This window comes from Hyla sarda, chromosome 6, assembly GCF_029499605.1.
Source record: "Hyla sarda isolate aHylSar1 chromosome 6, aHylSar1.hap1, whole genome shotgun sequence".
Taxonomy (NCBI): domain Eukaryota; kingdom Metazoa; phylum Chordata; class Amphibia; order Anura; family Hylidae; genus Hyla; species Hyla sarda.
This window is the reverse complement of record NC_079194.1, coordinates 149678539-149690955: the sequence shown is the minus strand read 5'-3', so window position 1 is coordinate 149690955 and position 12417 is coordinate 149678539. Positions and strand designations below refer to the sequence as shown.

The 12417-nt window shown below is 43.6% G+C and overlaps 1 protein-coding gene across 3 annotated transcripts in view; it reads left to right on the top strand.

Moving 5' to 3' along the window:
* Positions 1–12417, top strand: part of KIAA0513 (KIAA0513 ortholog) — a 68758-nt gene that overhangs the window by 52408 nt on the left and 3933 nt on the right. For all 3 annotated transcript variants that reach the window (XM_056525534.1, XM_056525532.1, XM_056525533.1), the window contains one exon: positions 7185–7279. In XM_056525534.1, coding sequence (XP_056381509.1) covers positions 7185–7279 — 95 coding nt within the window. The remainder of the gene's footprint in view (positions 1–7184; positions 7280–12417) is intronic.

Sequence of the window (12417 nt, the reverse complement as noted above, 5' to 3'; positions counted from 1 at the left end):
GAGATGACAAAATACAGAGAGGAGGATACAGGCATCCAAGAGGGCTAATAAAGTGCGGTAATAACAGATATACTAGAGGAGAGATCTTAATGCACTATCCCAGGGCAAGCAGCATATAATAGGGCTAAGAAGGCACTTAGAATACAGGGAAATGTGCTAAATCACAATACGAATAATATGAAATGATCATACAACATATCAAATGCTACAGATCAATACCTGCCATGTACCCAAAATGGAGACTGTGCATCTACACCCCAATGCACGTTTCACGTATGGGCTTCGTTAGGGGGCGTGACGCATCTTCCTCTATGTATTTTGTCATCTCTGAATTCCTATACCCTCTAATTTTAAGAGTTTAAAAATGTATGTGCATTTATCATAATAAAGATTATTTTTGTTGTATTATCTAGTGTTATACTGGTACCTTTTTTGGTCATGTATCGCTTATGTTGTCCAGTACTTGGCTGATTCTGATTGCCATTTATTTCTGTTAATTATATGTTATCTAGTATCTAAAAAAATGACCGCTGGGATCCCCCGCGTTTTCCTGCCTGGCGCCGCGGCTCTATGGATGAATGGATAGTGTCTTACAGAAGCTGTGGCCAACATGACCCCTTCATGTATCTCTATGAGAGAGCCAGAGATACACCAGCTTTTGATTGCAAATATTGATCAGTGCTATGCATAGGCATAGCACTGATCAGTGTTTTCTGCGATCTACTTCTGTGGTCTGTTACAAGACAGACCAGAGAAGAAGAGCACAACAGCCAGCTGGAGCAGGTGAGTGAACTCCGCTGGCCATCTTAAACAAATTGGTCCCCCTCAGTTGCACCGCAGATGGTCCGATGTGTGTCTGCACATCTCCGCAATACGTCTAATGCCGTGATCTGTATTGATCATGGAATTTCAAGGGTTAATGGCAAACATCAGCAGGATGCCTGATGTCTTCCATTATCCATGAGGTCCCGGTTGCTGATCACAACAACTGGCCAGTTCCTATCACTGCATCGGGAAAACGCGTTGTGAAACCATGCTGCATACTTGTGCGTCGCTGTGTGCTAAGTACCAAGGCACAGAAATGTACATATACGTCGCATGTCCTGAAGGGGTTAAGACAGAGTAAAGTGCATACTAGCCAGTAATCAGCCCGCATCTTATGTAGCCTGTACAAAAGAGGACCTATGGTTGAATCCTCCTTTGTAACAATTTTCCATAGAGCAGTGAATGTTATAATTAACCCCTTAATGACCACGAGTGTTACAGCTCTCGTTATGTGAAGCACGCTCAGGAGCTGAGCGTGCTTCATACCCGGCAGGTCCCGGTTGCTATCAGGAGCCAGTACCTACGGCTAATACTTGACATCGCCGATGGGGCTGATGTCCAGTTTTAAACATTTTTGATGCTACGATCAAAGTTAACCGTGGCATCTAAAATGGGAGAAAAGCGTTGTCTGTTAACTTAGTGGGCTGTTCGGGACCGCCACGGTGAGAGGACAGCGGTAAGGTGCTTACCTTGTCTCCCGCCATCCGATCGTCACTCTGCTGCTCCATGCCTGAGATCCAGGCTGGAGCAGCAGAGCACTGATAACACTGATCAATGCAATGCTATGGCTTTGCATTGATCAGTGTCTGCAATCAAGGTATTGCATGTTATAGTCCCCTATGGGGGGCTATAATATTGGGGGGAAAAGTGTAAAAAATTGTGAGAAATGTGATTTAACCCCTTCCCTAATAAAATTTGGAATCGCCCCCCTTTTCCCATAAAAAAAAATGAAAATAAAAATAAACATAAGTGGTATCGCCGCATGCATAAATGTCCGAACTATGAAAATATAAGGTTAAAGGGGTTATCCAAGAAAAAACTTTTATATTTATATATATATATATATATATATATATATATATATATATATATATCTCAATATCAACCGGCTCCAGAAAGTTAAACAGATTTGTAAATTACTTCTATTAAAAAAATCTTAATCCTTTCAGTACTTTTTAGCTGCTGAAGTTGAGTTGTTCTTTTCTGTCTAAGTGCTCTCTGATGACACGTGTCTCGGGAACTGTCCAAAATAGATGCAAATCCCCATAGCAAACCTGTTCTACTCTGTGCAGTTCCCGAGACAAGCAGAGATGTCAGCAGAGAGCACTGTTGCCAGACAGAAAAGAACAAGTCAATTTCAGCAGCTGATAATTATTGGAAGGATTAACATTTTTTAATAGAAGTAATTTACAAATCTGTTTCACTTTCTGGAGCCAGTTGATATATATAAAAAAAAAAGGTTTTTCCTGGAATACCCCTTTAATTAAACCGCATGGTTAATGGCGTACACGTAAAAAAAATTCCAAAGTCCAAAATTGCGTTTAGTCACTTTGTATACCCTAAAAATTTTTATAAAAGGCGATCAAAAAGTCCCATCCTAACGAAAATGGTACCGATAAAAATTTCAGAAAATGGTGCAAAAAAGTAGCCCTCATATACACATACCAATTTTGGTGCATGTACCGGTAGTTATAATTTGTTTTTAATTAGTAAAATGAAATAAAACCTATATAAATTAGGTATCTTTGTAACCGTATGGACCTACAGTATAAAGATATGGTTTCATTTTTACAGAAAAGTGCACTGATAGAATCGGAAGCCACCAAAATTTACAAAATATCATTTTTGGTTTTTTTTCAATTTCGCCCCACAAATATTTTTTTTCTGGTTTTGCCATAAATTTTGTGGTGAAATGATTGATGTCATTATAAAGTACAATTGGCGGCGCAAAAAATAAGCCCTCATTTAGGTCTGTAAGTACAAAATTGAAAGTGTTATGATTTTTAGAAGGTGATGAGAAAAAAACGAAAATGCAAAAAACTGAAAAACCCTCCGTCCTTAAGGGGTTAAAATAGATAGCCATACCCATGTTGCACGTTGGTGTGCCTCCTCGCCCCCATACCAGCTCACTAAAAAAATATGGTCTGATTGTTATGGAAGCCACAATTATAGACAAACACAATCTAACTAAACTTACAGTATACAGCCACAGTGTATGAATTAAAAATAAGTGAACCCGTGACTTATCAGCAGTCATCGCCTCAACCAAACATTTCCTGTTGCTGCAAATAAGATTTGCACAATGTTGAGAAATCATTTTGGACCTTTCCTTCCTGCAAAAATGTTTCAGTTCATTGATATTTTTTGGATGCCTTGTGTACACAGCAATGTTTAGGTCATGCCACAACATCCCAAAAGGGTTAACCCCCTTAAAGACCTTGCCAATTTTCCTCCTCGCCCTTTTAATAGCTATAACACTTACATTTTTTTCATCTTCACACGTGAGGGCTTGTTGTTGTGGAACCAATTGACATCCTTCTTTTTTTCATAAAATATGCTATTAAACTAACAATACCACATTTCTGCCAGCTGTCAGCTTTGACTGTGGCGATCTAAATGGTTAAAGGGGTTATCCAGGAAAAACTTTATCAACTGGCTCCAGAAAGTTTAACAGATTTGTAAATTCCTTCTATTAAAAAAATCTTAATGCTTTCAGTACTTATGAGCTGCTGAAGTTGAGTTGTTGTTTTCTAAGTGCTCTCTGATGACACGTGTCTCAGGAGCTGTCCAGAGTAGAAGCAAATCCCCATAGCAAACCTCTTCTACTGTGCAGTTCTCCAGACAAGCAGAGTTGTCAGCAGAGAACACTGTTGCCAGACAGAAAAGAACAACTCAACTTCAGCAGCTGATAATTATTGGAAGGATTAAGATTTTTTTAATAGAAGTAATTTACAAATCTAGACAAGATAATAGCTTATACCTCTAGGGCCTCACCACCCTTAGTGCATAATGATAGAAGTGGAAAATAAAAGTAAATAAAACAGCGTTACTAATATATAAAATTTTAATAGTAAATATAATATGAACAAAATTTACACATTTGACTGGCACTGTTGAATGCTAATCCCACTGGGCCCTAGTGGGAAAAAAATGGGTAATTAAAATGGATTCAGTAAAATGTCCGGTACTCCGGTATAAAAATCCGGAAACAAAGAATGCAAGTACAGTTTTATAAAAATTAAGTGCACTTGAAATGATACAAAGTCAATCTCCCGATTTAAGATATAAATGGTGTTAAGATGATAGTTCTCACCATTAGTAGCTCAATGGTCCTCTGTTACTGTCTCTTGCACACATTACGATTCATTTTATTTTTATATATATTTTAATTTTAATTTTATTTTATCACAATAATTATAGTATTATTATTTTTATTTTTCCATTTTTACATCAGCTGTTCATCATTACTTTTGATATAAACTAATACATACTTTCATTGACATTAATATATATGCATATATATATCTCTATTTTTTAATTAATACTTCTATTTATTTTTTTATTCCATTTATTAGGTTATAATAATTCTAAGTTTCTGAATGTACCCAATAAGTTACCTAATGTATGAATGTAACATTATGGACATGTTACCTGCAATCAATACACTCAGACATTGTTGCCAATCTGTTGTTATTGCGAACGATATGGTTGACCCGGTCATTCAGGGAAACCGGGTGTGAACAAGGTTCAATTCGATTTCCCTGAATGATTTGGAAGAGTTGCTCCACTCCATATATTTGTTAGATCCAGGAGACATCCATCATGATCCAAAAACCGGGTTTTTTCTTTAGTTTTAGCAATCACCAACTAGGTGTGACTCTATTATAAAAACAGCATTACTACTAAGTTTTACTATATACACATTTCTACTGAGGAAGGGGTCGGAGGACTATAATTCCCAGCACTCCGAAACGCGTTTAGGTGTCTGGCACTGTTCACATTACTGCTGTTAGTGTCCACTTGCAAGTCCCGGCAACAGAGGAGTTAAATCTAGTTTTATTCCGCCCTGCCTGGCGGCACCTCTCCTCCAACTACCTCCTGTAGCTCAAGCCTCCACGTGGGACGCCATCCCCAGACTCACTCCCGCTCCCGGATTCACCATCGCTGCTAGACTCACCATTGCTCCCGTGCCTACTGACACTCTTGCCGAAGCGTCAGTACTATACCATCCAGAGGCAGCTGGTGAGCGAGCACAGCCTGCAGCACTGAACAGTCTACCGCCCTCCCCTGCCATCGGAGCTTGCGGTACGGAGCATCACATCGCGCCCCCCTGCATCGGGGCACGAGAACAGAGTGGGACTTTCGTATCAACAGAGGACCATTGAGCTACTAATGGTGAGAACTATCATCTTAACACCATTTATATCTTAAATCGGGAGATTGACTTTGTATCATTTCAAGTGCACTTAATTTTTATAAAACGGGACTTGCATTCTTTGTTTCCGCATTTTTATACCGGAGTACCGGACTATTGGACATTTTACTGAATCCATTTTAATTACCCATTTTTTTCCCACAAGGGCCCAGTGGGATTAGCATTCAACAGTGCCAGTCAAATGTGTAAATTTAGTTCATATTATATTTACTATTAAAATTTTATATATTAGTAACGCTGTTATATTTACTTTTATTTTCCACTTCTATCATTATGCACCAAGGGTGGTGAGGCCCTAGAGGTATAAGCTATTATCTTGTCTATATTTATACTTCACTGCTGGTGGGTCCGGCTATAGCTTTTATTACCTCAGTCCTTGTGTTGTGAGCTGCACCTTGTTTTTAGTTTTAATTTACAAATCTGTTTAAATTTCTGGAGCCAGTTGATATATATATATAAAAAAAAGTTTTTTCCTGGAATACACCTTTAATATCTGGCAGAGGCTATCTCTGCATGCCGGCTATTTGTGGCGGCCCCCAGCTACTGCTATCAGCAGGGGGCCATGCGGTCTGGAGCAGGCTTTAGTCAGGAGCCTGTGTCATACATTCCTAATGGCATCATGATGTGTGTACATTTCAATAAACCTCTCTTTTTCAGCTATTCTTTATCTGATTTGTTTGCTTCTTATCATTGTCTCGTTCAATCACACAATGTCTCTTTAACTTAAAATTATGGATTGCTGCCTCTACATTCTCCCGTAAAATGTTTGATCGGCCTTTTAAATCATTGCTTTCTTAACAATTGCAAGGTGTTCAGGCCATGAGGCAACAAAACAGCCCCAAATAATGATGATCCCTCCACCATGATTCACGGCTGGGATGAGGTTTTGGTGTTTGTGTGCAGTGTTCTTTACCTATTTTTTGATGAGGATGTCTTTCCATGAACACAAATCTTCAGTGTTTTTCCAAGAGTGGACAAATGGATTTTTTTTTGCGGTTTGTAGTCTTCCCTAGGTCTTATGCTGTTACCTTTGCACTTTAGACAAGTGCCCATACCTTTTTGTTCTTGTACAGATTAGCGAACGCCACTGCTGTTTGTTGGTTGCTTACCCCTACTCTCTTCATAGACTAATGTAAATAATAATGTAAAACCATGCCAAACATTCATGTGTATGGGGTGATTGGGATAGAGCTGTTCAGCTGACTGTGTTGCTGTTTACGCCATGGATTCCTGCAAAGCCACAGTGGGTGTGTAGCAAAAGATGTCTTGGATTAAAACACAGCATATTTTACTCCAAAATTGAGGGAAACAGTTGTAGAGATATCTGACTTTTTTTCCCCAAACTGTGGATTAACGTACACCAATGTCTATAGCAATGCTCTTGTAGCCTTTTCCAGCTTTGAGCATCTCTCTAACACATCTTATGTGGTTGTTTGAAAGATGTTGGCATTGAGGTGTGGTTTACACTGATGATTCTTTCTTGAGAAGAACAGTTTTTTTTATTAACCAGGCTTTGTGTTGTTTATTTAAAAGCACAATCTCTTCTACTATATAAAACACCTTTTCCCAATTAACCCTTGGAGATGTCTTTAGCAATGTTTACTTAATCTTTTCTTCCTGCACTGTGGATGTTTACTCAATGTGCTCAATAAAAGACATGAACACTACAACTGTTAGTGTGTTAGTAGTTTAGTTAGATTGTGTTTGTCTATAAATGTGACATAGATGTCAGTTGGACCTCATTTTTTAAATTACCCATAGCATAAATATGGACAATTTAACTTATTCACTTATTTTTTTTTCTTGCTGTATGTACAAAAGCATAACCCTGCTCTTTCCCTGTGCTCCCTTTATCCACACTTTTTACCTTTCCCATCTGTCCTTTTATCTCTAACTCCCCATTCTTGCATCTTTCTCTCTGTAGGACATTCACACACAACATGTTGGCCTTCGGGCTGAGTAAAAAGCTGTGCAGTGACTTTCTAAAGAAACAGGCAGTGATTGGAAATCTGGATGAAGGTGAGATGTTGCATGTCTCTTGTTGTTTGGAGCCATGGTGAGCAAAGTGTGTCTTCCAATAGTTTAAAGACTTATATTCCTAATAATGTACAGGATAAATACAGCCTGTCCTAATATACAGCTATTTAGTCTAACCTATAGTTCCCGTTGAATTTAGATATTTAGCTATTTCCAAGAAACCAGCAGATGTGAGATTGCTGCTCTGGAGGTGACTGGTGTATAAAGGTTGCTTTACACATAAGATAGAAGTAGGCAGTTGGCTAAACCACTGTTGATCAAAAATCATGTGACGAACAATCAATTTACAGAGACAGCCTTACACATTTTCCATATTGGCTGTTACAGTTGTTCAAACTGGACATACATGATCAATGACACCGGGTGAAGGATTAATGATCTGTCTGGAAATGTTCTGAGAACATTTCTTGAACAAAAGATCTTTCACTTGACTATTGGCTTAAAATTTCAAACACAGCCGACTACTTTCCAGATAAGTCTATTGGTCAGCTAAATGATTGTTCATATTTAACTTTTATCTCTAGAAGGGATTGTTTTGGTTAAAATAATTTTTCATAATCCTTATCCTTATTCTGTGTATGGGTTAACCGCTATATATGGTAAAATCATCTTCCTCACCATCCCAGGGGATCCTGGGCACTTGAGGCGATTGGTCATGTCCTGTGAGACTTGCTTTACATTTGCATATGTGAAAAAAGCAGACATTGGGGAACATGTATCAAAGATTTTACCCCTGTTTTGTGTGTATTTTTTTGCGCAAAATTTTGCGCAAGCCCTTTTTTTGTGCATTTTTTTGCGCACGTTTTGGTAGAGCATGTCCTCCAGATGTGGCCGAATCAGGGTGTCTTGGAGTGCCATATATAGTACGCATGGATTTATTAACTGCGTACTTTTCCTTTACACCCAAAAATTTTGCCGCAAGAGCTGTTTTCTCTATCGGCTCCATTGGGGGACTCAGACCGTGGGTGTATGCTGCTGTCTCTAGGAGATGTGACACTATGGCAACAAAAAGAGTTGGCTCCTCCCTGCAGGATATACCCGCCTTCAGGCTCTGAGCTAATCAGTTTAAGCTTAGTGTCTGAAGGAGATGGACATGGTCTGGTTTTCTCCAGACCAGGTCTTCTGTTTTTTTGTTTTCCTAGTATAGGGACGTGTTAGTTTTTTATTCCTTTTCTTTTCTGTTTTCAGGTGGGGACTCAGGGACTGCGGTTCCCCATTTCCCCATTGCGAGTTAGGGGGCACAGACATTGCGTATATGCGCTTTTAACCCCCCCTCGCCAACGGTCAGCGCTTGGGTGGTACCTCATGGGTCCGGGTCCCCCTATTTACCTGCTCACCTCGCTCGCGCCTAGCAGCCAAGCGTGATGCAGGTAACTAAAGCTGACTGAAGACTTCACTGAAGACTCCATTAGGTAAATTCTTCTGACTGAGGTAAGTACAATTCCCTTTCTCCCCTAGGTGCAAGGACTTGCAACCTCTGGAGACCCTCAGTTTTTGCCCTCCTTTTTCAGGTTTATGTGGCTGGCTGGTACTGGGGCGAGCAGTGGCATCTTTGGGGGCATAATTTCTTTATTACACTGTAAGTGCTCTCTGTGTGAGACTGTATTTTATTACACTGTATGTAAGTGCTCTGTGTGAGACCGTGTTTTACTATGCGGCTGTGCCGCAGCGTCTTATATGCGGCTGACAGCCGCAGCGCTTTTTCTAGCCGAGCGCATGGAGCGCTAGCTTACTCTTATTTTCTCCTGCAGCTGCTGCCGATGTTTCTGCCGCCTGCCTACTTCCCCCGAGCGCGTATGTTCTTACATATGCGCTCGGGACAGGGAGCAGGAGCCATTACTCCTTCGTCCCCGACTTGTACTTAGCTCCGCCCCTAGGGGCCTCTCTCGCAGTGTGTGTGGTGATTTGTACTGTCGGGCGCTTGAAGCGCCGTCTTCCTTCACCTCGGCAGCTGATGGCTGCCGGGGGGGGGGACTAGATATGTGTGTTGCCTTTTACTGGTACCCGTCTCTTTGACAAGCGCCTTCTCGAGATTATCTCTTTGGCGCCGGGGGGTAAAAGTTACTTGTTGTCTCAGCATAAGGCTTGCTTTTATTTCCAGGGGAAGCCCCAATAAGGGATCTCGGCAGGCACCTTCGCGGGACAAGAGGTCCCCCTCGTTCCGGGTTTGTTCGCCTTGGAAGTCGGACACCAACCGTTCTGACCGAATCGGGTAACCACAATCCCACTTCCACATGGTGTGCAGCCACCACCCGCAGGTTTTTTCTTGGGTGGGAGGTCGTCTCTTACTTTTTCGAGACATCGGAACCACACACATTCAGGAAGTCTCGAACACCACGGTCTCCTCCTCCGGGAAGCAGTTTCAGGAGACCCTCTAGTCCCTGCCCAGGGAGTCATTGTCTCTGTTCCTACAGGGGAATATTTGCGGGGCCTTTTATTCCACCTTTTTTTTGTGGTCTCCCTGGAAGGTGGTTCTGTACGGCCGCTTCTGGGCCTCAAGCGTCTCACCTCCATCTTCGCTGCCACTTCCGTGGCATCCAGGGCACAAGAGGAGTTTCTTCCTCGGTGGACATCAAGGATGCCTACCTTTCATATTCCTATATTTCCCGGCCATCTGCGGTTCCTTCGCCTTCCAGTTCCGGAGGGGCTTTTTCATCTCGTACCCTATCCCTTTGGTCTGGTCTCTGCTCATCGGGTCTTCGCCTCGATCCTTGCACCAGTGATAGTTCTGTTGCGATCGTGCAGAGTCTCGGTGATTCCTTACGTGGACGACCTTCTCGTCAAGGCTCTCATCAGAGTCTAGACTCTAGGGACTGTGGGTCTTACACTCCAGACCCTGAATCGCTTCGGGTGGATGTTCAGCCGAGACGAGTCGTTCCTCTCTCCCACCCAGTCTCTGATCTTCTGGGACCTCACTTCTGTGGTCCCTGTCCGGATTTGTCTTCTGCCGGACAACCGTCTGACACTCCTGTCTGGTGTCCGCTCTCTTCGGACCACGGCCCGGGTTTCGATACAAAATTGTATGGAAGTCTTGGGTCGGCTGGTAGCGGCCATGGAGACCGTGCCCTTTGCCCAGTTTTCATTATTGTCCCCTTCAACTGGCGGTTCTCTCTCTCTCTATGGGACAGATCTCCTCTGTTTCTCGGTCGCAAGGTTTTTCTCCCTCGTCGGATCCGTGAATCTCTGCTCTGGTGGCTCCGTTCCCCCCTTCTTCTTTAGGGGGGACCATTCCTTCCCTACTCGGGCAGGTAGTCATGACTGCTACCACTCTGTCGGGCTGGGGCGACATGTTTAGGGATTGGTCCGTTCAGGACCTCTGGCCTCTCCGGGTAGCCCTTCTTCCAATACACTTTCCGGACCTGGGGGCGATTCTTCTTGTCTTCTTCATGGGGAGTCCCATCTTGTGTCGGCATCCAGTCGGACAACGCCTCGACGTCAGTCTGCGTGGCGGCTCTCGCAGTTCGGTAGCATTGTCGAGGTGTCAAAGAGTCTCCTCTGGACGGAACGTATGTTTCCGCCTTTTTCGGCGGTTTCCTTCCAGGTGTGCTCACTGGGAATCGGACTTCCTCAGCTGACCCCAGTGAGCGGTCTCTACATCCAGTAGCCTTTGCGCAGACTCGCATCCTCTGGGGCATTCTAGACGAGACCCTTTTGTGTCCGGCACAATCTGAAGATTCTTTCATTTGTGTCGAGGTCCCGGGACACCCTGGCTCTAGCCGTGGCTGCCATTGGGATTCCTTGGGGTGGGTTTCCTCTGTCCTCTCTGTTTTCTCTCCTTGCTCTCCTGCCCAGGGTTCTGAGGTAGCTCAAAACAGGGGACGTCCCCGCTATTCTGATAGCTCCAGTTTGGCCCCGAAGTTCCTGTTACGCCGACGTAGTCAGGCTTCAGGATGACGCTCCTCTGCACCTTCCGCTCCGCCCGGATCTACTCTCTCAGGGTCCTCTTTGCCACCCCAATTTACAGTCGCTGCATTTGACGGCGTTGCGGTTGAGACCGCGGTTTTGAGGGCCTGCGGGTTCTCTTCCCAAGTCATTCACACCATGCTCAAGGCTAGTAAGCCCTCCTCCGCAGGAATTTACCACCGTACTGGGCAGTCTTATTTTCGTTGGTGTGAAGCTCAGAACTTCTCCCCGGTGACCTTCTCGGTTCTCCGTCTTCTCTTTTTTTGCAGTCGGGGTTGGAACTGGGGTTGTCTCTCAGTTCCCTTAAAGGTCAGGTTTGGGCCCTTACTGTTCTTTCCAGAGGCTTCTAATCCTCTTGTCCGGACCTTCCTGCAAGGAGTGGCGCACACCTTTCCTCCTTAGCGGTCACCTTCTCTCCCTCACCCCCTTGGGACTTGAATTTGGTTCTGAGTGACCTCCACCCTTTGAGCCCCTTAGAGAGGTGTCTCTCCGCCTCCTTTCTTGGAAAGTGGGGTTTCTTGTTGTTATCACCTCCATCCGGAGGGTGTCTGAATTGGCAGCTCTCTCCTGCTGTTCTCCGTTTCTGGTGATCCACCAAGACAAGGTCGTTTTCCGGCCAGATCCCTCCTTTTTGCCTAAGGTGGTCTCGGCCTTTCATCTCAATGAGGACATTGTCCTCCCGTCTTTTTTTCCTGCTACTTCTCATCCTAAGGAGCGCTTACTACACAAGCTGGATGTAGTTCGGCCTGTTCGGTCTTATCTCTCCATCACTTCTTTGTTTCGTCAGTATGATTCCTTTTTCGTCCTTACGGAAGGTTGTCGCAAGGGACAACCTTCTTCCAAGGCCACCATTTCTTGGTGGATTCGGTCTGCCATTTCGGAGGCCTATCGCTGTAAGGGGAAGATTCCTCCTTTCAGGGTTGTGGCTCATTCTACCCGTTCTTTTAGGGCATCCTGGGCTCTCCAGAATAGAGCCTCGGCCTCGCAGATTTGCAAGGAGGCTACCTGGTCGTCTTTGCACACTTTCTCGAGGTTCTACCGAGTTCATACCTTCGCATCGGCTGATTCTAGTCTGGGCCGTAAAGTGTTGCAGGCGGCTGTGGAACGGCCGTCTGCCTGACTGCTTACCTGCCCACCCAAAGGACGGCTTTGGTACGTCCCACGGTCTGTGTCCCCCAATGGAGCCGATGAGAAAAGGAGATTTTTTTAACACTTAC